Source organism: Lithobates pipiens, unplaced genomic scaffold (assembly GCF_037356315.1).
Source record: "Lithobates pipiens isolate NorthernLeopardFrog02 unplaced genomic scaffold, aLitPip1_a1.2 Scaffold_3, whole genome shotgun sequence".
In the NCBI taxonomy this organism is placed as follows: domain Eukaryota; kingdom Metazoa; phylum Chordata; class Amphibia; order Anura; family Ranidae; genus Lithobates; species Lithobates pipiens.
Window position 1 is genome coordinate 82,068,194 of NW_027507790.1, and position 27,780 is coordinate 82,095,973.

Below are 27,780 nucleotides of genomic sequence, written 5' to 3' on the forward strand. Positions count from 1 at the left end.
CGGCGGACATCCTGGCTGCCAGCCAAGCGCCGTGGGGGTGCCTGCAATAGCTATTACAGTGACTGTCGTACTGGGCATAACTGCAGCGGCTGGTTGGCAAGCAGCTAATCGCCACTGGGTTTTTATTTTTTGCGCTAATAATGAAAAAAGTCAATTTTTTTTCTTTTTTTTTTACAAAATGTCTTCGTTTGTTAAAAGTTTGCAAATTGGTTATTTTTCTTCATAAATTTTACTGCTCCATGTCTTTGTTAAAAATACCCAAATAACTGCATTTTGGTCTCTGTGAAAGTCAACAAGCTATGGTGCCAATCAATCACACCTCATGTATTGATGGCCTATCATTTCTTGAAAATTCCATAATGATCCTGCGCAAAAAGTATGTAAATGCAACAATGTGTCATTCATAAAGTGATAAGTGATAATAAGCAAAACGGAGAAAATCGCTACTAGTAGCCCAAAATATTAGGGAAAGGTATGCACCATTTCATAGATCTATATAAATCGGTCTCTTAAAGCGGAGGTCCACCCTAAAATGGACCTTCCGCTCATCGGATTCCTCCATAATCCAGGTAACTGCACCCACTTCCGGGCTAGCTCTCTGCGGAAAGGGGCGTACATTACGCCCCTTTCCGCAAGTGCCCGCCCCCTTCCGCAAGTGCCCCGCTGCCTGCTGGGAAACACACAGATCCCAGAGGCAGCGGGGACCGTCCTCATTGCGCAGCGCGGCTCGTGCATGCGCAGTAGGGAACCGGGAAATGAAGCCGAAAGGCTCCATTTCCTGATTCCCATACCCCAAGATGGCGGCGGCAGCACTCGAGTGTCGATCTAGAGATCGGCTTCGGGTGCCGACATCGCGGGCGCGCTGGACAGGTAAGTGTCACTATTTTAAAAGTCAGCAGCTGCAGTATTTGTAGCTGCTGACTTTAAAAAAAAAAAAAAACGCGGAGTCCCGGTGGACTCCCGCTTTAATATCATAAAGCACACAAGGAGCACTGAAACTGGTTCCCATAAGTAGAAGAGGATAATAAATGAAATCCCATTCTGGGCTCCCAGAACTCTCACCTCCACTCCTTAGTTATAGCCGCGTCAGGTTTAGGTAAATCTCCTGCTTGTCCTATTGTCCACCACCAGGGGGTCTTCCACTTTTGTACTTTGCCGCTCGGTGATGTGGGCGCATATTTTAAATCACCAGGGGGGCCATCCATCCCTGTAGCAGATGTACTGTACACAAGTGTGCTACCTCCGCAGTGTTGTGCCACTCATTAAGAAAAACAGAGGAAGGGGGGAAGAGAGGCTCTGATAGTGTAGTATTTAAAACAGAACAGCTTGATTTATTGATAAAAATAGTTAAACTCTCACATTGAATAAAAACCGAAAGGGAACATTCTTTCTACCGATAACTTGGAGAGTACGGACTACAGATGCCAGTCTCCTCAGGCTGCGGAGCAACCCTAGAATGGCTATGGGGAAATGGTCAGGGACAGAGAAGACCCTGCCTATCAATGTTGTCAGAATGTTTTTACTGAAATAATAAATAATGTATTGTAATTATGAAAATATGCAATTCTTTGATTTGGGAGATTTACAGTTTTCTAACAATACAAACAAGAAATTTTAAGTTTGTTTATCTGTGCTATTTTGAAGACAAGTGACACAAATGATATTGCGTAAAAATATATTAACTAAAATACAGTGCAAAATATCAGGTATATTTCTTGACTAAAACAAATAAAAGGATATACAGTACTTCTACATACCAGACAAATGATGATTGATAATCACATTTCTATTCAAGTTCTTATAACAAAATATGACATTTCAATATTAGAATGATACTTATACATTTTGAACTTGATAATTCTTGTGGATAGCTTCCGTGGTCTCACGGACTTATGTAAACAATCTGTTTTACTTTTAAACACGGTTATCTCTTCTCAAACAAACAGACCTTAAGAGCCGGTTCACACAGGGGCAACCCGGGATCCGAACTTCAGGTCGCCCCAAGTCGGGCTGCTGCGAAAATCAATGGTAGTGAATGGAGCTGTCTTAATGTACACTACAGCAGTCGGTCACAGGTCAAAAAAGGTTCCTGTACGACTTCAATCTGACTTCTAGGCGACAAGTACCCATTGATTTCAATGGAAGTTGGATCTCCATCTATATTGAAGCGACAATGTCACCTCTCTAATGTTAAAAACCGGCATGGGTTCCCCCTCCAGGGCAAACCAGGCCCTTAGGTCTGGTATGGAATTTAAGGGGAACCCCCACGCTGAAAAAAGGCGTGGGGTGTCCCCCCAAAATCCTTATCAGATCCTTACCCAAGCATGCACGCAGGCCGGTCAGGAAAGGGGGTGGAGATGAGCGAGCCCCCCCCCCCCACCGTACCAGGCCACATGTCCTCAACATGGAGGGTGGGTGCTTTGGGGAAGGGGGGTCCCCTGCAGCCGGCCCCCACCCCAAAGCACCTCCTCCGCATGTTGATGACAAGGGCCTCTTCCTGACAACCCTGGCCGTTGGTTGTCTAGGTCTGCGGGTGGGGGGCTTATTCGAATCCGGGAGCCCCCTTTAATAAGGGGGCCCTCAGATCCTAACCCCCTAACCCTATGTGAGCATGGGGTACATCGTACCTCTACCCATTCACCTGGGGAAAAAGTGTCAATAAAAAAAACACACTACAGGTTTTTAAAGTAATTTATTAGTCAGCTCTGGGTGTCTCTTCCGACTTCTTCTCCGCTCTCTTCGGCCTCTTCTCCTGCCGGCTCCTCCACTATCTTCTTCCAGCTCTCTTGCTAGCGGTGGCCCCGGCTTCTGCGTTGTCTTCTTCCCTCGTTTCTTCCTTCGATGTTGGCACGACGCGCTCTCTCCTGCTGTAATAACACGTGCAGCGAATTGCATGGGGCATGGTCACCAGGTGATGTCACATGTTGACCCCGCCCCTTATGACGGCAGTCCCAGCATGCCCCCGGGACTTGACGTCCTAAGTGGCGTGGTCATCGTGTGACATCACCTCTGACCACGCCCCATGCCTATATAAGTCGATGCATGGCATTACAGCAGGAGAGAGCGTTGTCAACATCGCAGGAAGACTAGGCAGAAGCCCAGGCCACCGCTAGCAAAAGAGCTGGAAGAAGATGGCAGAGACGCCCCCCACCCCAGGTGAATGGATAGGAGTACGATGTATTCTGATAAGCCCCCCACAGACCCTGACAACCAATGGCCAGGATTGTCCGGAAGAGGCTTTTGTCCTCATCAACATGGGGACAGGCTGCTTTGCGATGGAGGGCCAGCTTTTCCGGTGTAGGGGGGTCCCCCCTTTAAAAAAAAAAATAGTGTGTGTAATATATGTGTATGTGTAGAGATAATAAGTGTGTGTATATTATGTGTATAGGGGGTTCTGCGCTGTCCAGCAAGTAGTGCCCGTGTTCTGACAGCCAGCAGCAGTAAGGAGGATGGGACCATCACTGTCTCAAGTCCCCATCAGGTGGCGCACAGGGTAGGGTCAGCATGGCTTCAGAAACTGGTGTTTCTTCCCCCGAAATCCAGGCCATTGCAACCAGTTCGCCTGCGGTATGCGCAGTGCCCCTGGACGCTTTGTCAGCAGTCCTCAATTGGTTAGTTGCCAAGATGGGGGCAGTGCGTGGGTGCAAGGTGCTATAGAGCTGCCCCTGCCCTCCGGGGAGAGCCCTGCTGAGGCCGGTGACCTCTGCTCTGTCCTTTCAGACGACGCTGACAAGGACCATTCGGACAGCGAGGATGAGTCCCTGTCCAGGTCCGTGCGCTTGTTGGCGCACTTATCATAGCTGTGCTTGGCTCCTGAATTTTCAGGGTATCAGCAGATCCCTCTGCTGATGTAGCGACCCCTTTTTGGGGTCCCGTAAGCCAGCCCATTCACCTAAGGTGTTCCTTTTATCTAACTTATTTTGACAAGTTCATTTACAAGGAATGTGGTCGACCGCAGCTGACCTTTTCAGTCCCCAAATATATGGCGGTACGTTGCCCCTTTTGAGGAAAGCCTTCTCAGGAAGTGGTCGGCTCCTCCGGTTGTGTACCCCCCCCCCCCCCCCAGTATCCAGGTTAAACAAAGTAACCACGATCCCGGTAGAGGGGACTCCTGCGTTTAATGATCCCACGGACAGGAAGGCCGAGGCAGTGGCTCGTTCCTTGTTTATGGTTGTGGGGTCAACCATGCAACCAGTACTGGCATCCGCACTTGTGTCGCAGACACCAAGTGGGCAAAACTGTTGCACCCCGAATTGGGAGAACAGGCTTCTCCTGTCTGTGTGGAACTAGCAGACCAACTAGTGCAGGCCTTAAGTAAATTTGTGACGTGGCCCTGGGTACCCTCCCTCCTGTTATCCAGGGCTTCAGTGTCAGCAGTGGTGCTGAGCCACCTGATTTGGTTAAAATGCTGGTCGGCTGACCAGGCATTAAAGCCCTGACGGATCTACCCTTCTTTGGTGACTGGCTCTTTGAGCCTCTTTGGATGGCATTATTAAAAATGCCACAGGCCAGGAAGGCTAAGGAGCCACTCTGTAGGCAAGGGCCCTCATTTTCAGCTCTCAAACGAATTTTTTTTTGTCAGCCTGGAGCTTCGGTCAAATGTCCCCAGCCCGACAGGACGGTTTCTGAAGGACAAAAGTGCTACCGCACAAAGGTTTGTCCCCACCCGCAACTCGGGTGGGCAGTCACCTTCGGGAGTTTGCAGCCCAGTGGACCTCTGTCCGACCAATGGGTCTGCGATCTGATTTCCTCTGGCTACAAGATGGTTTTCCTCTCTTGGCCGCAAAACAGATTCTTCCCCTCCAGCATACCTGTACTCCCGGCTCACCGGGAGGCCCTCTTGGGGACGGTAGGAACTGCTGAATCGTGGGGTGATCGTTGTGATCACCGTCCATCTGGCTGGGGTGGACTACTGGGAGTTCTGTTGACTCGGGGCCTCTTGTCGACGGAGGAATCCCCGTTGCCAATCAATCTGCTTGATCTGATAGTGATCAGGCTATGCCTCTCCACATGGTCGATGAGACTGCGAGGGCGTCCGATCAGGATCCAGCCAGACCACGCCATGGCTGTGGCATGTCAATCACCAAGGAGGAACAAGAAGCTTGGCAGCCGCAGAGCGACATGTGCCGGCCCTTTCGGCCAATTACATCCCGGGAGTGGCGAACTGGCAGGCGGACTATCTAAGTCGCCAGATTCTGGACCCAGGAGAATGGGTGTGGCATCTGGAGGTGTTCAGGCTACTGTGCCTGCGGTGGGGCACGCCAGATGTGGATCTTCTGGCCTCCCATCTCAATTGGGAGGTGCCGAGATTTGTGTCCAGGGCAAGATATCCGTGGGCAGACACGCTGGTAGCTCCGTGGGATCAGTACCAGCTGATCTATGCCTTTCCTCCACTAAAACTGTTGCCACATCTGCTTTGCTGAGGGGATCCCAGTAATACGGATTGGCCTTGGCGTCCTTGGTACGCAGACCTAGTGCACCTGGTGGCAGACACTTCCTGGCGACTGCCATTGCAGGAGGACCTTCTGTCTCAAGGTCCGATTGTGCATCCTGCTTTACCATCGCTGGCTTTAAAGGCATGGCTATTGAGAGCCAGGTGTTGAGGAAACGGGGTCTTTCGGACTTGGTGATCCAAATTATGCTGGGAGCAGGGAAATCTGCTTCTTGGAAGATATTTCATCGTACCTGGAAGGTCTGCATTTCCAGGTGTGAAGAGAGGATGGCGTCCACTCCTTTTCTGTATTCAGGATCCTGCTGTTTCTACAGCAAGGTGTAGACCAGAAATTGGTTTTAAGCACCATTAAGGGACAAATATCAGCTTTGGCTGTCCTTCTTCTTTTTTTTTTTTTTTTTTTTTTTTCTTCCCCCCACGACCCCTGGCACCTCACTCTCTAGTGAACACTTTTTTGTTCAAGGGGGTCCGACATGTAGTTCCTTCCAGGTTCGTATACCGTTACCCCCGTGGGGTCTGAATCTGCTGTTAGCGGCGCTTCAGAAACCGCCATTTGAATATATCAGAGAGATCCCTCCTGACTCTTTCCCAGAAGGTGGTCTTTCTAGTGGCCATTACATCGTGCAGGAGGGTTTCAGGTCTTGCAAGTCACCCTATCTGTTTATCCACAGAATAGGGTGGTGTTGCGTCCGCAACTGTCTTTTCTGCCAAAGGTGTTTTCGGTGTTCCACATCAATGAAGCATTGTGTTACCATCTCGGTGTCCTAAGCCGACACATCCTAAGGAGGTGGCCCTCCATTCCCTGGACGTGGCTCAGGCTTTGTCACGGCTCCCTTCCAGAACTCGGACTCCTTTTGTTTCGGTGGCTGGTCCGAAAAAAGGCATGGCGGTCTTGTCGGCCACCTTTTTTCCAGGTGGATTAGACAGATTGTTGTACAGGCCTACGCCTTGAAGGGGCAGGTGCCCCCTTTCTGGTCACGGCCCACGCTACAAGGACAATTGCAACATCTTGGGCCTTTCAACATCAAGCGTCTGTCGCTCAGTTGTGTGAAGCGGCGACTGTCGTTTGTTCACTTTTACAGAATTCTACAAGGTAGATGTCAGTGCATCGGCTGATGCCTGTTTTGGCTGCAAAGTTTTGCAGGCGGTTGTATAATGGCAATTGCACATACAATATTTTTTTTTCCCCTGTGTTTTTACCCCAAAAAAAAAAACGCAGTACCTTTTAAGTTAATGCACTGTTGCATTTGCCGCAGTTTTGGTGCGGTTTGAGGGTAGTGCTTCTCTGTTGAGGAGCACCCTGTTTTTTTTTTTTGTTTGTTTTTTTTGTGGTGGTTATTCCACACTGTGTGTGTGGGAGGGGGGGGGGGGCTGGTTTTACAAAAAAAAAGTTTGTACTAGCTCCCACATGCCATGGTGGGTGAAGTGTTTTGCTGTTTTCCCACCCCTCATTTTGGCGCTGCTTGGGGATCTCCCAATGGTCTAAAGAGAAGCTGTGTCAGTCGGTGAATATAAGACCCCTTTCACACTGGGGTGTTTTTCATTCGCTTTAGCGTTAAAAAAAGCGCCTGAAAGAAGCTGCAACTGCAATCCCAATGTAAAAGCCCGAGTGCTTTCACACTGAGGCGCTGCGCTGACAGAGTGTCAAAGTCCTGCAAGCAGCTTTTTTGGAGCGGTGAATACAACGCTCCTAAAGCGCCCCTTCCCATTGAAATCAATGGGAAGCGCCTGTAAAACACCTGAAAAACGCTATTGGCAGCAGCGTTTTGTGGGCGCCTTTAACCCTTTATTTGGCCACTAGCAGGGGTTAAAAGCACCCCAATAACGCTCGAACAACGCTGGTAAAGCGCTGCTAGTTTAAGCGGAGCTTTACGAGCGTTTTTCAGGCGCTGACATTGTGAAAGGGCTCTTAAAGCATTTGGGCTTTCACATTGGGACTGCAGATGAGGCTTCTTTCAAGGGCTTTTTTTTAACGCTAAAGCGCTTGAAAAACGCCCCAGTGTGAAAGGGGTCCAAGAGAAAATAATTTTTTTTTATTTATTTATTTTTTTTTTTTTTGTACTCCACGTAAAATCCTTTTCTCTGTAATTCCCCGACTGACACATATTTTTCTTCACGTTGTACTGCTTGTTGACGTACTGAGGCTGCAGTAGCATGCTGAGGGGTTCCTACCTAAGGGACCGCCCCTTGGGCGGAACTAGAAAGTTTGAGTTTTATTATCACATGTTAACATGTAATGCCTAGTCCTCTCCTGAAGGTGGCATAACAACCCAATGGTCTAAAGAGAAGCTGTGTCAATCGGTGAATTACAGAGAAAAGGATTTTACGGTGAGTGCAAAAAAATCCTATTTTTTTACGTCATACTTGCCTGTAAAATCCTTTTCTTTTGAGTATATCACGGGACACAGATCCCTCCCCTCTTCGTCAATGGACGCAGCAGCAGGACTCAGGAGTATGCCCCCCATCGAAAGCTGCTCTCCATGGTGCACTCAGGAAGAGGCGGAGCTAGAAGCATGGCTGGGGGTTCACAGAAGAGGCGAATTGGGGCTGCTTTGTGCAAAACCCTTGCACAGAGTGGGAAAGTGTGGAATGTTTGTAAAGGTTTTAGTTTATTTCAGGGGGGGAGGGGAAAGAATCTAAGAGCTTATTTTATAGCATAGATGTATAGCTAGGAATATATATAAATATATATATATTTTTTTTTCTCCCCGCAAATGAGTCACGTGACCATGTTATCGCATGCAGTGAACTGGCATTTACTGTCAATTATAGTTGTGTAAAAAAATAATTAGGATCTTGTTTTGTCTATATAGCTCAGAACTTCAAGAGGCACTTGGAATAACAGATCAGCATCTTCCTCCATTTATATATCGAATGCGCCAACTTGGCTACCCTCCAGGATGGCTGAAAGATGCAGAAATGGAGAACTCTGGGCTCTCGCTTTATGACGGAAGAGGTAGGTTCTTCTACAGACTTAGATAAGCTATGATACCACTGTTCCTGAAACATCGGTTATATATAGTATGGACTTTATTTTTAATTTTTTTTAGTGTGTGTGTTTTCTGGCAGACTCCCTAAATTCAATATATTGCCAATTTGCTTTGTAGATGCAAGTGATGGTGAGATTGAAGAAGATCCTGCAGCACAGAATAAGTCTTCATCTTACGATGTATCCAAGTTAATCAGCTTTCCTGGTTTTAATACTCCTCTCCTTTCTGGAGTTGCAGATGTGAGTTTCCTTAAGCATTGTTTCACCTTCTGTTGGTAAATTATCATTTCTTCTGGGGTTTTGAGAAGCACAGGAACCAGGCCTCATATAGTCTTTCTTCCGTAGTCATCTGCATCAAACTGCTTGAGTTTGTTGACTGACTTTCTGACACATTAAGCCAGGGCTTGACACATTTGCTTTGAATCTAGGAGCCAGCTAAAAAAAAAGTTGGGTGTCAGTTTTTTTTTTTTTTTTTTTTTTGTTTTGTTTTTTTCCTCACGCCAAAAAAGGGATGAAACTGATCTAGAGCTCACCCCTCTTTACCCTAGACGACATGCTGAATGACTGACTGTGGGGTCGTAAGCCATGTAGCCAATCCACAATTTATCCATCCCTCAGAATGTTTGTGGTTGGTGGCCTGCCCCTTTGCCAGAGTTTGGCTGGGCCCTGAAAATCCAACAGGCATGTTTACGAGTTAATTGACTGACTTGTGTACAGCCAGCCTGCTGCCCATACATGGATCGTAATTTGTCCAGTCCCAACTCTAAATTGAAAATGAATGCCACAAGCTTGGCATGTCTAGATGTGGATGCCTGGTCTATGAAGCTCAAAGGACTTGTGATTTATTTATTTTTCAAATTTTCCACTGCATGTCACTTACACTTTATTTTTTTTGTGTACAAATATCAGCTATTCATTTTCTTTCTTTTTACCAAAATGTTTTCCTGCTTTTTGATTTTTATTCATTCAAGTCATTTGTTTTAAAGCGGTATTTAAATGGCCCTGCTACAAGTTTATTCCATAATGTGTTAGTGTGCACTGCATCATAGCACATTATGACAAGCTTACCTGTCAGAGCCCCTCCGGTGCTGCCTTTTAACTGTTCCCACTGGTCCTGGGAATTTCCCTTTTTACACTTTTTTTATTTATTTATTTTTATTTTTTATTTTTCTTCATTCTCTTTGGCTGTTTGAAATGCCAGCCTGCGATGACTTCACTCCCGTGAATGCGTAAAGGAGTCAAATCACCCAGCACAGAGCGGCAGTTTTTACAAGTTTGCGTTCGGTACCACTTTTAAGACCCCTTTCAGCGCATTAGCAGAAAAGTGCCTCTAGTTTAGCGGGTCTCTTTGGCTGCTAGTTGGGTGCTTTTAACCCCCTGCTAGCGGCTGAATAAAGGGTTAAAAACATCATGTTACAGTGCCGACGAATCTCTTTGCAGTTGCTTTGGCAGGGCTTTTGGGAGCGATGTGTGCACCTATCCCAAACCGCCCCAAAGATGCTGCTTGCAAGACTTTTTTCTAATATCCTGCAAGCGTACTGCCCCAGTGTGAAAGCACTCGGGGGTTTCATGCTTGGGAGGTGCTATTTTTAGCTCTAAAACATCTTTAGTGTGAAAGGGGTCTAACTGTAGCCTTACTACTTCTCTTTCTTAAACCTTACAGGGTATCTTGTGCTTTCTTCTTCATTACAAACTTGTTCTTGCATAGAATAAAAATGTTCTCTTTATATTTTCTCTCTCCCATATCCGCCCCCCCAAATTGGTGACTATCCGTAAACATTAAAAAGGATGATTGGGGGGGGCGTAGTTTGATGGTGAGGAGAGCGGACGTGTTAAGGCAAAGCTAATGAATGGAATCCTGCAGCCATCCTTGGTCCATTTTTTCATCCAGGCTGGCACCAAAATACTCCCCACAGCCATAGGAATACTTCAGGATAGAGCCCATCCACATTGCCATCCGCGGCAAGCCAACTAGCCCAACTCGGATGGCACCGGGACACAGGGAAAGTAGTGTGACATGCTGCAGCTGTCCATCACAGCTTCACACAGACAACCTGCAGCACTGTTGAGTGACACTACCCATGTCCTGTTCGATACACAACCTGATCCCCCTGCAGGCACAGGACTCCCCCTGCCCCCCCCCCCCCCCCCCCCCCAAAATAGTGAAGAACCTCTACTGAACATACACTAGCCACCATAATTTTGGCTATACAGGTCTGCAAGGCTTCTCTCACTACATAGGTTGCATCCATCTGCAATGGACTTCTCCCTATTGAAGAAAGATGTGCAAGGGATTGAACGGGTGCTAATGAAGAACGTATCAGTTCCCTAAGTTCCCCTTATCTGTTAATGTAAGGGATCACACAGGTGAAATGGTGGCCCTCCGACTATTTGGAAAATTGTTCACAAAGGAACAATCTTCGCTTTGTGGGGTTCCCAGAGCCAGAGGAGCGTCATCCAATGCCCCCGCCGAAAATTTCCTGTATATCTGGTTGAGGGCCACTTTTTTTTTTTTTTTTTTTTTTTTTTTTTTACGGTTGTCTCCCTCCCTCTGGAGCTCGCCCACGCTCTATAATTGCATGGATCCTTAACTTTCAAGGCAAGGTTACATTTTTACCTCTTGCAAGAGAGAGCAACCCATTAAAATACAATGGAAACACCATTTCAATATACCCTGACTTTTCAGCAGACGTCCAGTGACAACGCATCTCTCCTTTGCGGTAATGAAGACCCTCCTACACACTGAGGGTCTTTACTACACCATGCTTTTTTCTGCCAAACTGCACATTATCCATTATGGTAAGGCTCACTTTAACACCAACCCCAAGGAAGTCATGGCATAGCTAACTGTCCAGTATGGAGATGTATCGAGAAGCAGACCAGTTTGATCACAGGCAACCAAGCTACCTGCATATCCCTATATGCTACCACCTGACAGTTCCACCACGCCATATGTTCATGGAAAAGGGGGGCACACACTGTCATTCCCAGCTGTTTTTGATCCATGAAGAGTGCCACCCCCTCCTACTGGTTCTCGAAATAAAATCCTAACGTTTACAGCCTATCTACGTTGGACCCATTCAGATCAGATCCCTTCACAATCCTTGAGGTCAAACCCTCTATGATGACATGCTGTCCCTCTTGTATCCTCCCAACTGCAAGTACTATCTACCCTGAAGCCGGATCGCTTTAATGCTGAAGCATTTTTCTCTTATCTCCTGTTAAGTTGTTCAGGAGCCAAGCCAGACATCACAAAACCCCCACGCCAGTTAGTGACGAGGCCAAAGAACAGTTCTCGCTTCACTTAAGTGAGCGCTTTTCTCAATTCAGGGATTCCAGGCTCGCTATGTTTGGGATGGCTGAGCGGAAAGGGGTTCAAGGTTTTTCAGGGACTTCCAACTTTTTTTTTCTCTTTTTGGATGTCCTTATTTTTGGTTCTGTTTTTTTTAATACTTTTTTTCTCTTGCACTTTGGTTTTTCATGCATTTGTGCTGCTTTAACTTGAATAGTGCCTTATAACTGTTATTACATGTCTCTGTATGTATCCCAAAAGGCATAACGTGTGATGGTGTGCCTCTGCCCCAAGCTCTCAGGATATATACCTTACACTGTTTGTTGTGTCATGGCCAGAACGCTAAAAATCTCCTGGAACACTAGAGGATTTAACTTGCCTCAGAAGCGATCCTAGTGTTCTCAGTCCTGAAAAAGCAACGTCCCCATGTTATTGGTCTCCAGGAAACTCATTTGGTTGACTCTAAAACGAGGTCCCTTAGACGGCCCTGGCTGGCTAATTCTCATGCCACTCGTGCGGCTTATTTCAGAGGGGTTTTGGTTTTGTTGGCTAAATCTCTACATGCGGAGGTTTTGCAGATTAAAACTGACCCCCGAAAGCAGGTATGTCATACTTGTGACTCAAATTGCCTCAGTAACTTTTACCAGGGCTCGACAAAACCCGGGCACCAGGTCGCATTGGCGACTAGAAATAGAGACCTGGGGCAGCACAGCTGGGGGTATCCTGTCTCTGTGGACCCCCCCAGTGTGATCTCGTCGGCCCGTTCCGCCGGCGGCCGAAAATTTAGGCCGCGGCTTTGAGGCCTTCTGCGGTCCTATGATTCCTTATGGAATCTGGCGCTCTTGTGGTCGCCGTTGGTATGACAAACCAGCAATGCTAATGAAGCTTCCTCTGCCTGTTTTATATTACCTGCCTCTTCTTCCCTTTATTTAGAACCCCCTAAACATTATATATATTTTTTTATTCTAACACCCTAGAGAATAAAATGGTGGTTGTTGCAATACTGTCTGTCACACCGTATTTGTGCAGCGGACTTACAAGCGCACTTTTGTTGGGAAAAATAATTTAGTTAATAAAAAAATAAGACAACAGTAAAGTTAGCCCAATTATTTTTTATATTGTGAAATATAATGTTACGCCGAGTAAATTGATACCCAACATGTCACGCTTCAAAATTGCACCCGCTCATGGAATGGCGACAAACTTTTACCCTTTAAAATCTCCATAGGCGACGTTTAAAAAAATTCTACAGGTTGCACGTTTTGAGTTACAGAGGAGGTCTGGGGCTAGAATTATTGATCTCGCTCTACCGATCACGGCGCTACCTCCTATGTGGTTCGCACACCGATTTTTATATGCGGGCAGGACAGGGCGCGTTTAAAAATTATTTTTTCTGCTTATTTTAACTTTTTTTTTTTTTTTCCACTGTTCTTTTAAAAAAAATGTTGTCACTTTTATTGTTATTACAAGGAACGGCACTGCTATCTTCCCCTCACTCGTCTCCATGTCAGGCCAGGGACAGGTCCGGATCGCCGTCACGGACCTGGCGCCTAACTTTTTAAGCTGGCTCCTAGATTCCAAGCAAATTTGTCAACCCCTGACTTTTACCCTGGTGACCATCTATGTACCCTATCCCATTCTCTGCAGATATGTTGGTAAAACTGTTGCTTATGCTATTTTCTAGGCCCCCAGGCCCACTGCTGTATGTGGGTGACTTTAATGCAGTAATGAGCCCAGCCATGGTCCGTCTGGTGGGGGCGCAGATCCTACCTTTCCTTTACTAACTGGGCCCAGGTGCATGGACTAAAACACCCGGATATTTGCCAATTTTTCTGTCATTCGGACTCTTTCCACACTATGTCCTGTATAGAACTGGCATTTGACATGCAGGATATCCTTCTGGTGGTATCTGCCATATCCTTCTTACCTAGGGGGGTATTCTGACATGCTCCTTTAGTGGTGGATCTCCTTCCAGGATCAGGCTTGTGTGTGGTGCCTAAACTCTTACTGGTTGGAGGATGAGCTAGTATAGAGACTGTGGGAAGAGTATAGTAAAATACTGGCAGTGGACCCACTTAGAGTGGGAGGCTTTTAAGACAACGTTGCGGGATACTTTGTCTCACTGGCATTTTACGTAAAAAATACCCAACAACATATGGTGGATTTGGAGGCCAATATGACGTCTGCCGAAATTACCTATGCCTCTGACCCTAGTCTAGTTAACAGACACTTGGTTGCAATGTTGCAGAAAATATGAGCTCCGCTTATTAGACCTCGCACAAAAAAACGCATGCTACATGCCACACAAAAATCATAGATTATCTGACCAGGCCTGAACACTCCTCCCATTTCAATTCCCTCCCCCCCCCCCCAAATTCTGACTGCACAGGGGCAGATTAGTGACGCCCCAGGAGACATGGAGAAGTTTTTGGACTTTTAGAAAAATCTGTACTCGAGAGCAGAATATACAGACTCCCAACTAAGTGACTACTTGGCCCAGATATCACTCCATTCCCTCTCAACTGAGGGCAGTAAAGATTGAGGCACCTCTCCCTGTCGATGAAATCGCGCTGGCAATTTCACAACTTGAAATCGCGCTGGCAAAGATCTACTCAAATGCCCCTCATATCGCCCAATCTTATTAACATGGATTTTAAGAACCTTGCCAAAATATTGGCCAACCGCCTAAACACCGTAGTTGCAAAACTGGTCAGATGCGATTAAGGAGGTTTTATATCTGACTGTTCCAGAATCTTCAAAAAATGATGAGGTTATAGTGCCTGTTATGTGCAAATTCTGGTGGCTTTTGTGGTCTTTCCACCACCAACTGTTTGACCCTCTGCAGTAGAAACTTGCTGCAATTTGCCGATTGACTAAAGAGCTAAAAGTGTATAAGAATAAGTCAAACTGTGTGAATATTTGGGGGGAAAAAAAGGGAACCTATTCCAACTAACCATTAAGTATGCTGGAGGTGTTGGACCCCCTGGGTATTGAATGGTGACAAATTAAGTGAAATAAAAATAATGGTGCCAAATGTGTAAAATATAAATAGTGAACAATATATTATAAAAATGGAAAAGACCTCTAAATAGCACCTAATACCGCTGTGGCAGTAAAAATACTGTATTCATCCGCGTATAACACGCACTTTTATCCTCCTAAAATCAGGGGGAAATCGGGGGTGCGTGTTATATGCCGATCCCCCTCCTTTCCCAACCTTCTCTGCGGCTTTCGGGTATTTTCGGCCGTTCTCGGGTATATTCAGCCGTTCTTGGCCACATTCGGCTGTTCGGCCGAATGTGGCCGAAAATAGGCGAGAAGGGCCGAAGATAGCTGAGTGCGGCCGAAAATACCCGAAAGCCACCGACAACAAGTGTCGCCGAGATGCACAAGACATCTGCTCTGTATCTCGGCGGCGCCATTTTTAATATGGCAAAGACACTGACAAGGCTGCAATTCGAGGCTGCAAATGACACTGACAAGGCTGCATTGATGGGCATTTAAATGTAAGTTTTTTTTTTTTTTTTTTTTTTTTTTCTCTTTTACATTCCTTCCTAAACTTGGGGTGCGTGTTATACGCCAATAAATACGGTATGTATATTCTCACTGTTGGACCCCCTGCAAAATCGCTATCTGTATAATCTTAACTAATTGCACTATATTCCAAATAAAATCATACAAATAATTACACACAAAAAAATATTTAAACAGAAAAAATAGTTTATAATTAAAAAGTGTCTATTGGCCCATGAATATAGTGAAAAGTGACTTGTGCTCAGCAAACGATGCCCAGTGCCTGTTTACAGTGCTGTTATCAATCTTTCAGGTGACGAGTGCCAGTGAGCTTATCCGTGCTGATGGTGATTTTGCACTCTACCAGATAGCAGCCCCTCCGCCGGGTTTTTACATAGAGAGAAATGTACTTGGCGTAATATTGTTTGTAAAACATTTATTTAAATAGTAATGTACTCGCATCTCATAAATGGAAATGTGTGCAAAAGGGCAAATGTGTAGCAGGCACTGATGTCAACTAGCTGTAACGGCCCTGACCGGAGGTAATGCAAAGATGCTCTGTAGCCATGACCTACGCGTTTCATCAAGACATCTGGAGTGACCATCTTGCTACATCTCCCATACTTTATGTAGGGTGTAGTGTCCCTACCGCGCTTGTGCGAATGCCTACCGCTGCCATTTTGGATAAGGTTTGGATCCCAATATAATTCTATGCAATCGTATTAGCCACTTCGTACAATATTGCCCTGCTCACCTGTTATGTTTTTTTTTTTTTGGAGCAAACATAATGAGAAGTGACAAACTGTTAATATTAATCCTCTAATGGTATAATTTGGCAAAAGGTTTAATTTTTTTGCTGGCTGGTGAAGTGTTAGCTGGGTTACTACATACTATTGGACCTTACCAATATACCCCTAGAATTGCCTGCTGGGAATTTTGGGGTTCTCCACATTTCAATCAATGCAAAAAGACTTCTTTGGATCCTTTTTTTTTATTTTTATTTTTTTTTTTCTTGCATAAAAAAAAAATCTTCCGCAAGATGGATAACTAGATGGGTAATGTTCCTAACAGATGTGCACCTAAACTGTGTACACACCCCCCTAGTGGTTATGCAACTAAAGAAATGCATAGTGTACATTCATGGGGGGGGGGGGGAGGCGCAGCATTTGAGGTTTTTTTTTTTTTTTATTTATTTATTTATTATTTTTTTTTTTTTTTCTGCAACCTATAGTTGCAGGAAATAAAATTGTACCATCTATGACCAGTTTGAGTGCTTGCTTTTAATATATAGTAAATGTGTATTGGGTTTTGTAGGTTTAAAAGTGCCTGAATCTCAGCTGAAACATGGGATGCATTAACACAAAATATAACTGATTTAAGGTTAAGTATCTATCTCGTGATCCTTTTATGGAAAAACATATTCATTCTAAATAGTTAAAGCATGTAGGATGTTGGATAGCATAAACACTGTTTTAGGGGATACAACTGGATGTATTTAATGAGGATGGTGGGAGATTGAGCATCTTTTTCTGTTATATTCTCCCATTCCTCAATCGTGCATGGTGTGTTTTTGTGTGTGGTTTTTTTTTTTTTTTTTTTTCCTAGACCCTTTTCTGGCTTTTTTTTTTTTCCTTTTACATATACAATTATCACCGTTGCCAAAAATATCTTTGTTTTTCTCATCAGGATTGGAGAAGTTTTGGATCAACTCCAATGCAGCCATCACACCAGAAAGATGTGTTTGCCAGCTACCTGTCTCATAACTTTCCAAAAGTAAGTGCATTTTTTCTTTAAACTGGGATTTGAACTAGTTACTACTTGGTTTTGTATTGAAATTGCTATCTAAAGGAAAAAACTATTATCTAGCTTGTCTTATAGGGTTAATTTCCCTTTTTTCAGAGGACATGTGCATCTTTGCATCAGTGTGACCTGACTTAGAGGAACTTCACTCAATAGTTTAAGTCAGCCGCTACTCCTATTTTAAACACTTCAGCCCCGGAGTATTTTACCCCCTTCCTGACCAGATCACTTTTGCAATTTGGCACTGCGCAGATTTACCAGCAATTGCACGGTCATGCGACGATGTACCCAAACAAAATTGACATCTTTTTTTCCCCACAAATAGAGATTTCTTTTGGTGGTATTTGATCGCCTCTGCAACTTTTATTTTTTTGCGCTATAAAGAAGAAACACAATATTGTTTTACTTTTGGTTATAATATTCCCCCAAAAATATATTAAAACAATTTTTCCTCAGTTTTGGCCGATTTTTGTTTTCTTCTATATATTTTTGATAAAACGCAATAAGCATGTATTTATTGGTTTGCGCAAAAAAAAAATTTCTTAGTAATGACGGCGATCTGCGACTTTTTTTAATTTTTTCATTTTTTTAAATCCTGTACTGCAATGTGGCGGACAGACATTTTTGACACTATTTTGGGACCATTGTCATTTATACAGCGATTGATGCTATAAAAATGCATTGATTACTGTGTAAATGGCAGTGAATGGGGTTAACCACTAGGGGGCAGTGAAGATGTTAAGTTTCCTAGGGAGGGGTTCTAACTGTGAGGGGGCTGGGATTTAACACACAGGACAGTGGTCTCGACAGCTGTGATCTGTCCTGTCACTAGGCAGAACAGGGAAATGCTGTGTTTACAAAAACATCTCTGACACGATCGTGGGCACCCGGCGGACATCGGGTCTGCGGGACCCGTGGTCATGCGCCCCACGACACAGCTTCGTAAAGGGGACGTACCTGTACGCCCTTTGCCTACCAGCGCCATTCCGACATCTTACATCGGCGTGCGGTGGTCGGCAAGCGGTTAAAATAAATGCTGTTAACCAGCCCATGATATTCCTGCAGCTGATTCTTCTCACCACATTTTTTTTTTTTTTTTCTCACCACTGCTGTATCCCTGGCACCACCATCTTATGAATCCAAGGTGGAACATTTTCCAGTTCCCTACCACTGCTTTCTGTAATTCAAATTGATTGTACTGTTGAAATGATATACTGGAGATTCTACTGTGTAAGTTGCATTGAATCTATCAAAGCTGATTTTTAATCCTTTTAGTTGAAAATACACAATTTCCTGCATGCTTTGTAATATGTGTTTGGTTATTTGGATTTTCACAGCCAAGCCACAATATTGGCCAGAAGAGGTCTTTGTCTACTTCAGGTTCAGAAAGTAAAAGACAGAAGACCTCCAGAAGCAAAGGGGGGTCACCAATGGATATGGATGTGGCATCTGGTAAGAGAACGCATGCCAATTATGTAATCCTTTACAACCCTGTGAGGAATGTCCTCAATTGGGAGGATGTTTACAAAAATTAGACCAGAAAGTTTCCAGCAAAATAATTACTCAAATTTGTGCAGCATTTTATCTGTTTAGAGGAAGGCAAATGAAAATGGGCCTGCTGTCATTTTTAAGCAAGACAGGCTTTCAACAATTGTCAAGTAACACTTCAAGGGGCTGTAAAACCTTTGTTTGTACAGATAGCAGCTGGATCCATTGGGTCTCGCTGCTGTTAATCAAATCCAGTGACGAGGGGCAGGGCCTGAGTTCTGCTGTCAATGGACGCAGCTGCAATACTGGGTGCCCTCTTCGGAATGCAGTTATCAGAGGGGGGCACTGGGGAACCCCAGAAGAGGAGGATCAGGGCCACTGTTCAAATCCCTTGCACAGGGGAGGTAAATATAAGTTTTTTTTTTTTTTTTTTTTTTTTTTTTTTTTCCACACAAATAGAGTTTTCTGTTGGTATTTTAATCGCTACTGGGTTTGTTTTTTTTGTTTTTTGCTGAAGAAACAAACGCAGAAAATTGCAAAACTTTATAACACTGTGAAATTTTTATTTTCATAATCGGGTAATTGTTTGGGTAAAAATGTGGGGGGGCGCTTCGGTGTGCACTGATTAGCAGCACTTGTGGGCACTGATAGATGACCCAGATCGAGAGCGATGTCGCTGTAACAGTTACCGGATTTATATTCTCCTTGCGCTGATCGAAAGGAGAAAAAAAGCTGATATCCGACTTCTATTTACTTCCTAATTAGCTGTCATTGGCTGACAGCGCAACACGTAGTAAAGGGCCCCCTGTGATTGGTCCTTTACTCTGTTCTATGATCAGCCAAGTCCAAAGGACTCTGATCACAGTATGCTAGGCGCACGAGCAGTGCAATCACAGGACGACGTCTATTGATGCCCCCTCAACACTGGAAGCCTGCACTGTAGCTGTCGTTTGGCTATAGTGCAGGCAGAAGGTGTGTGTGTGTGTGTGTGTGTGTGTGCGTGCATGCAGAGTTCCCTCCGTGTTCTTTGATCTTTATATAGACAGGTTTTATTTTTTTGTGGCAGCACTGTGGTGGTGGCAAAGCGCAAGAGGTTTTCTGGTTCCCACCTGTGTATGCGCATCTGCACAAATCCTGGGAAGAGTAACCTGCCTGTCTGCTCTTGTGGCGATTATCTGCCTGCAGAGCAAGTATTGGGTAATTTGTCAGCTACTCAGGTTTCTGGCTAAGACACCCGCCCCCCCCCCCCCATCCCATCCCCTTTTGAGGCAGGATGAAGTTTCTGAGTAAATTCTTAAAAAATGAAGAGATGGAAGCTGTTGAGGGTCAGGAATCTGCTCTGGATTCTGCATAGGCACTCACCTTGGCGCTGTGTGCAACACAGATCCCAGGGCCATGGTCCATCTCTATGGATCCCAGTCACTGAAAACCCCTTCAGGGTATGCCCGTTGTGACCAGCTACGCCTGGACCCTGTATAAGGGTCAGTGATGTGGACAAGGCAAGACTTGGTCATCCTGTTGAAGCATTACTGCAGCCCCTAATCCTGAACAGTATCCGTTTTGATAGGTTGTCATTAGGAAACAGATTTTTTGAAATGTATTCACTTTATACTATAAAGCTTTTCAAATTGGCCGCTAAAACATAACCACTCAGCTTCATAGTTATAGTTGCATAGTTAGTAAGGTTGAATAAGACACCAGACCATCCAGTTCAACCTCAGTGTGTGTCTACAATTGTCCCTATCCCTGTACATTGCACACTCACATGGAGCCCACAATCCAAGGTCCCCATTCATTTGCTAGGGCCAATTTTTTTTGTTTGTTGCAAAACTTTGTAAATAAGTACTTCTTTTTTTTTTTTTTTTTTCTCTCCACTGATGGGGCAACACGGATGGGCACTAAAAGGCAGCACGGATGGTTGCCCATCAGTGATGCCCATTGTGGGGCACTGATTGGCATCCCTAGTGGTCTATCGTGGCATACCTGGTGGTGGCTTCCTCGGGGGAGGCTGCACTGATAATCAGCACAGACCCCCTCCTGTCAGAGCAGCAGCTGATCGGCTCTCCTCTATCACGTGATCAGCCTTGTCCAATCACGGCTGATCATGATGTAAAGTCTGTCAGACTACCTAGATTGGAGTTGCAGTGTCAGACTGATACACGGCCACAGCGATCGCCGTGATGCGTGCCCTAAGGGGCACGCAGCAGCTTGATATCTTGGCGCCTATGTATGACATCCAGTCAGGATATCGCAACCACATTGCCAATGTCCTATTGCTATATGGTGGGTGGCAAGTGGTTAAGCAAGATAATTGCAAATGCTCATGTGTACACAAAAGCCTTGGCATTGATGCACTTGCTTTTCCTCTGTTTCTCCATGCCCCTTTGGGTTACAAAAAGACCTAACACAAATGACTTTCCACATTCTTGAACAGATAGATTGGATCAATCTCAAAGTTGGATATGTTAAAACAGTTCTGTTTGACCCTTCTCATTTCATGTGGTATTTAACCCAAAACAAAATTTCTAATATTGCAGCTTACCAATCTTTTGATGTGGTGCCTGCATCAGTTTCCGTTTTCACAGGCTTTTTTCACTTTGTGATCAAGCCAGTAATATACCTCCTGTAGCTTGTTCTTTTGAAAAACAGACTTGCTGGATCACCAGATGCAAATAGATGTGATCGCTGCATGAATTTTCTCATTTTGAGCTTTCTGGTAAGCTGCAAAATGTTTACTTTTGGGTTATAGGGGATGTAAACCAGTTAGGAGTCAGTTCTTCTCCCTTGCAGTGAGTGACAGATGACTTGCATATCTCATGCACAAGTGTGAGAGGGGTGAAATGGATATTTTGATGATAGGCAACTCCTATCCTCATATTGATTAGTGGTTCCAAATTAAGAACTACTGCAGTAGGGAACAGACACAAAAGATACGCTCAGCATCTTTCCAAATAACCGTTCTCCTTTATTATGCCGCATTTGAAGGCTTTTATACACATGATTACGTAGGTATCACATTAATATTACAATTGTACGTTTATGGTAACAAGGGGCGTTACATAGGCAGGCTTATTCTAATCAGAACTCGAAAGAATGCAAAACATGTACTGAAAACATTATTAGTGCCGTGTGCACAGTGAGGGCATTGTGCAATACATATAAAATAGAATACAATTATATACAGAACCTACAAATTTCCATTACAGGGGCATTCTGTGTACTTCAGATTCTCTTCTCTAGCTCTCCCAGGATTGGCTGCTCTACACCCCAGCATGACTGGGCATGCTGAAGTTATGTGGTGACTTTTCTTGGTTTTAACTGGATGTTCGTTATAGCAGAAGTTCAGTGTTAGAAATTAAACTGGAGAAAATGATTGACGAGGAGTTTAGAGGTGGGCAGGGAGTGTCATCACGATTCCACCCACCGAGCTCCAGACAACAGACCCACCCACACAATCTGCAGTTTTTCGTGTCTCATGACAGAGGGGAGACCTTTAACGGGTAAGGATACATGCAGGGGGCATGTATATCCTTATAGATAACCACTATGGTAGTTTAGAAAGGATGAGTGTTTACATCCACTTTAAATACCACTTTGTCTGTCCTGTACTCTATGATTAAGATAAAAGGAATTTTGCTTGTCGAGTCCAAATTTTGGAGTACAGTACAAAACACTGGCGCCCCTCTCCCCTCTCCCCTCTCCTTTATTATTTATACAAACATACATTGCAATCAAAGCATCGAACATTTTACAAAAGGAAAAGCACTTTAAGTTTACAATGCTACCACGAATAATTTTGTAATTTCATCAGATGCATTACCCAAATTAATATTACCTTCCCTTTTCTCTTTACCTCCAACCCCCCCCAAAATCCTCATAATTACTGTACACCCAATTTACACCTCGTGTTCCCCTTTTGAGATGCTACACCCTTAAATTAAACCCAGGAGGCAGATTCTTAACCGTCATTTCTAGTGCTATCTTAAGTTTTATTAATCTCTTCTATTATATTCTTCCAATATCTAAATAGCTTCGGACACTTCCAGAACATATGAATAAAATCTTCAGTTAACCCACATCTAGGGCACTGGTCGTTGTCCCACCAACCCAGTTTAAACATTTTTTCTTTGGGAGTATAATATACTTGATTAAAAAAAGAAGAGTGTGATACTCTCTGCGAGGGGGAAATTGAAACAAGTGTTCCCTGTTTGAGAATCCGGTCCCATTCCACATTGGACAATGGCCCCACTTCATACTCCCAACTTTCCCTGTTCTTGGTCGGGCCACCACGATCTATCATTCTATCCTCAAGTCTGGCATACAGTCGAGAAATTACTCCCTTGGGGGACGCAAAGGACATTGTGTCAAGATAGGAATTTGGGTCCACTGCACTATTTGAGATCCAAGTTGTGTCTGGACTGCATGCTTGACCTGGAGATATTTATAGAATGAGCTATTGGTTAGGTTAAATTCCTGCTTCAAGTTGGCAAAAGATTTTTATAGCATCCTCTTTTTTCTAATCTTGCATTATTCTGCATCGATTGCTACAAAACTGAGGAGTCGTGGACTGGGGTAGTGTTATAGGAGGGACGCCCAGGGGTGTGTCCTCAAAGGCTTTGCACGTGTCTGTCACCTGATGGTACCAGCCTATAACCCAGGTTTTCTGAATATTCAACCTTTGTACTGTACTCTAAGACGTGTAATGTACAAGTTTAGTCAGAATTTTTTTCTTCTAAGTCTGAATTTTTTCAAGTTGGTCACTAAAATGTAAATGTATTTGTCATTATGTATAAGAATCTACCCACTTTAACAACTTTTCTGTAGCTTAATAGTATAGATTTAGATTTATAGCTGTCCTTTTGTCTACAGTTGAAGGCGGCCTAACATTTCTAAATCTGTTAGTTTAGTAACCCAGTTAGGTTATTAAAGTGACACCAAATGACATCCTTATTTCCCAAGTATAATTCATACACATCCACTACCCAATAGTCCTGTAATTGAATCTATTTTTCATGCAATCATTTTCCTGTGTTTTCTACCACATTATCCTATGTTTGCTCTTAAACCTCAAATATCCTGTCACTTGTTTCCCCCCCCCCCTCCACCAGAGTTTGGTGTCACTTGTCACTTTAAAGCCTAACGTCAGGTTTTGTATTGTTTGGGCCAGCTTAGCCCAATTAACTATCTGTTTCCTTTACTAGGAAATTCAGTTCTGTCAGCACTGTATAAACTGTGTAGCATTGGTTACTTGCAGTAGAGCGCTGTGTTCCAGCAGCGGTATAGGAACTTTCCTGTCTGCTACCAGAACAAAATTGAGTTGGGCTGAGTGCTGCTCAGCCATTCACAGGAAATCTTGTGTTTTAGTCTGAATTGGTCCAGTACTGTCCCTTTTTCATTTGAACCTGACAAATGCAACAGGAGGTGTGATTTCCATGTGTACGCCCCTGGTCGCTGCCTCTGCAGCAAAAGGAGTGTTTGAGCGAGCAATAAAAATGCAGCTCAACCACTTACAAGTGTGTTTAATAATGGAGTACATAGACCTTTTCGGAAATCAAAGTTAAAAACCACTTGTGTAATATAACACAAGATGTGTATACAACACTGCACAGTGACGTTAAATGCTTTTTTTTTTTTCTTCTGATTTTAGATTCAGATTATTCGCCAGCAGGTTTCAGTTTCCAACCACCGCTCCCTCCATATTGCTCTCCACCTCCAATGCCGCGTGGAACTCCACCTTCAACCCCTCAAAATTTCATTCCACCACCTCCACCAACTCCAACTCCTCCTCCACTTCCAAAAGGAACACCACCTCCTACTCCTAATAGGGGCTCTCCATCTCTTCATTCTAAAGCTAGTCTTAAGACACAGGCAGGTGATGGCATGGATGAAGACACCTTGACTTTGGAAGAGTTAGAAGAACAGCAGCGTTTAATTTGGGCTGCTCTTGAAAATGCAGAGAGCACAAATAGTGAATCAGATGTAAATACACCATTAAATGGCAATTCTGTTGCCTCATCACCAAGCAGGACTGAAATGGAAAGTGCCACAGGAAAAAATATTAGGGGTCAAAAAATTGTAGAAAAGTCAACACCACCTGATGCATTCCTTGAAGCAGCTGGACATGAGCCTGATAACTCCACTCGAATTCCCAAAGGTAATGTATTGTTAAATGAGAGAGTCGATGACATCACTGTGGCAGAAAATCCTGCAAAGCCCAATGGAACTGCTGTAGGACTTAAGGTAACAGAAGAAGAGGATGGAGATGCAGAAGAGGCAGCATGTGCACCATCTCCTTTTAAATCTAGTATTCCAGACAGGAGTAAGTTTGCTGAGGGAATAACACCATTTGAGTATGACAACATGTCAGAGGCTACTGGCACTTACCTTCGGCTCAGAAATGTGTTAAAAAACTCCCCCCGAAACCAGCAAAAAAAGAAGGAATGATGACCTTGTACACTAGAACTTATAATATTTTTAATTTTTTTAATATTTAAGAAATATTTTGAAATTCGCTTTCTACACAACCAAACTGCCTGAGAAAAATACTTTCACGTGTAAAGTGATTTATATGAAAGAATACATGTGCATTTTTAAGATAAAGATTGAGTGTTAGGCGCAATTAGTTGGCTTTGTTACAAGTATTGACTTGCGTCCAAGAAGAGTATACAGTATCCCTTAAGGAGCATTGAGCTGGTAGGTTTTGTTTGCATAGATTCTATATAATGCAAATAACCGTTTTCACCATTTATGAAAATAAGGCAGCAGACCATCTTTTTATGTAAAGTACAAACGGCAGAGCAGCTACATTTCCGTTTTTTTTATAGTGGGGGGGGGGGGGATACAAGTATTCTTTTAATAGATGACGATTATCATTTGAGGTGTACATTTTTGGAGTTTGTCTTGCTGTTTAGGTTTCGCATAGACCTGATTTTGGCAGAAACCTCCTAAAAGGTTTGAGGGCTGAATGAAATCTATCTAAATGTTGTTTGCTCATCTGTTATTGGGTGTGTTGTTTTTTTTTTTTTGTTTTTTTTTTCAGTTGAGGACCAGATGAGCAGAGTATCCAAACTGCAGATTTGGACTGCACAAAGGGACAGAAGAGTCCAATACTTTTATTACTGAGCATGGAAATTGCCTTGAAATTACATAAACTGTTACTTATGTGTTAAGTCAATGGGGTTTTTATGCCCAGAAATGCAGTACAGATGACCCTGTATATGTTGGCCATAGTTTGTATGGTTGAAACTTGTTATGTTGTTTTCCCACAGTAATGTGAGCAACGAAAGTAAGCAGATTTTTAGCTCCTTGTTTCACTAAGAATCGCATCACTGCTTCTTGCATGGGGAAAAAAAAAATCTACAAGCAGCATATTAGCTGACCTATGCTTCCAACACGGGTGGTAAATTCCTGCTTAATGTCGCTCTGACAGGAGCTCAGTATTAGAAAAACTGCTACAGAAAATGCTTGCCTCCTTTTACCTTACCTGGAAGCTAACTTTTAGCCTAGTCACAGGTTATTGTGGTTCTTCAAACATCTTACTATTGAACGGTTAGACTGCTTTTACACTGTCATTGACCAACTTTGACAGCCGTTATTGGCTGGTGGTGTGCTACCATTGAATACTAGCTTGGTGTTTAGGGTTTCAAAGAAAATACTTTTGCCTTTAAGTATACCTAAGGCCAGCTGTCGCTTTTAAAAGTCTGCGCATGAGGGTATAACTGTTGCAGATCATTGTGCCCTTTTTAAGGGTTGAGCTTGTGGTACTTGAGGAAAAGTTTGGGAAAAGGTAGCTTTGTGCAAATGCGGGAACTCTGACATGCTGTGTGACGCTTTCTAGGTTTTAAAGGTTATAGACAGAAAAAAAAAAAAAACGACCTGCCCTATAACTCTAATGGTCTGATAAAGGCAGTAAGCTTTTTTTTTTTTCACTCCTTTTATGGATTTGATGCGCAAAACCTGAAGTCTATTCTATCTATATTGGGCAGTGTTTACGGAACTTGAAACTAATGTTAGTTTTGGTTTTGATGTGGAATTCTGTACAGTTTTTGTGTTTTTTCTGCCCCAAAGAATATTTGCCTAAGCAAGTTAAAATATTTAGGAGAAAATGATTACATTGTATTTGATAAATTCTAAGAATTGTACTTATTGGTCTTTATAACAAGTGGTGATTTTTCAGGTAGTGTGTGTGTTTTTTTTTTTTTTTTTTTTTTTTTTTTGTTCAATTGCTATTCAACTGGGCCATATATTCAATGTTTTTAAGAAATCTTTTTACTGTTGGTGCAAACTGGCAAGAATAATCGGAGTTCAGTGTTTGTCACTCTTCAATATATTTTTATACATGATTTCAATTTTGGTTTTAATGCCACTTCTACATTTGTTTTTCTAAGACCATTTCTCATTAACCCACTGTACTCCCCTCAGTGTACAGAGGTGTAATAAATGAGCCTTCTTAAAACTTGTTTCCTCATGGTTTGTCAATTTGTTTCAGAAATTATTTTATTTTTTTCTTGTGGAAAGTGACTATGGACATGCCAAATGGTGGAAGGCTTTATTAACACTTTTTCTTCTCTTTATGGAAGCAGAACATTGACCTACAAAGAGGGAGTAGGAAATGTAAATGAGTCAAAAAGTGCCAATGGCTCCTGTACCACATTGTGTAAACATTAACACATGGTGAAGGGGAATCTATGCTAAAACTGTCTCCATATCAGAGGAATTATAACCTATGTATATTTGCTCTTTTTTCAAGTTTACATTCTCTCTCTGATTTGTCACTATGCACACATTCTAGCAGGATCACCAAGGTACTGCAGCTTGTTGCAGTGACATTTTTGTTAGGGAAAGACACCTGCTAACTGTGAAATGGATAAGAACTACAAATTAGTTCTTGGTTATCTGCTGCTATTTCTAATTAAAAAGTATAAATGTGCATGCACATTAGAAGTAAACACTCTGAGATACGTTCAGCTCAGGCTACTTCTAACTTCTGATTTATTGGTGGGCGGTGTTAATATTTTAATTCAATCTTATTTTATTGAAATATGAGAAAGAACATGTTAGAGAAACAAGAGGAAAAAAAAAGTACATAATCCAACATATTTGTTTCACCGTGATACATAACCAGAAAAACAGAAAAGTCAAACTCTGCTACAATGGGGTCAGACCATCTCTATGGCAATAGGAGTTCTTGGGGATCGGTTTGTGTAGTATGATGTAAGAGCCCGTAAGCCCACAGTGTCTATTACA

General features: G+C 43.5%; 1 protein-coding gene across 1 annotated transcript in view; it reads left to right on the forward strand.

Annotated features, from left to right (window-relative positions):
- The window catches only part of ZCCHC8 (zinc finger CCHC-type containing 8), a 62,817-nt gene extending 35,824 nt beyond the window's left edge, over window positions 1-26,993 (forward strand). Inside the window, exons 10-14 of the mRNA XM_077461933.1 lie at window positions 8,266-8,408; window positions 8,560-8,681; window positions 16,933-17,019; window positions 18,384-18,498; window positions 24,182-26,993. Of these exons, the coding sequence (XP_077318059.1) occupies window positions 8,266-8,408; window positions 8,560-8,681; window positions 16,933-17,019; window positions 18,384-18,498; window positions 24,182-24,978 (1,264 nt within the window). The 3' untranslated portion in view covers window positions 24,979-26,993. The remainder of the gene's footprint in view (window positions 1-8,265; window positions 8,409-8,559; window positions 8,682-16,932; window positions 17,020-18,383; window positions 18,499-24,181) is intronic.
- The last annotated feature ends 787 nt before the right edge of the window (window positions 26,994-27,780 follow it).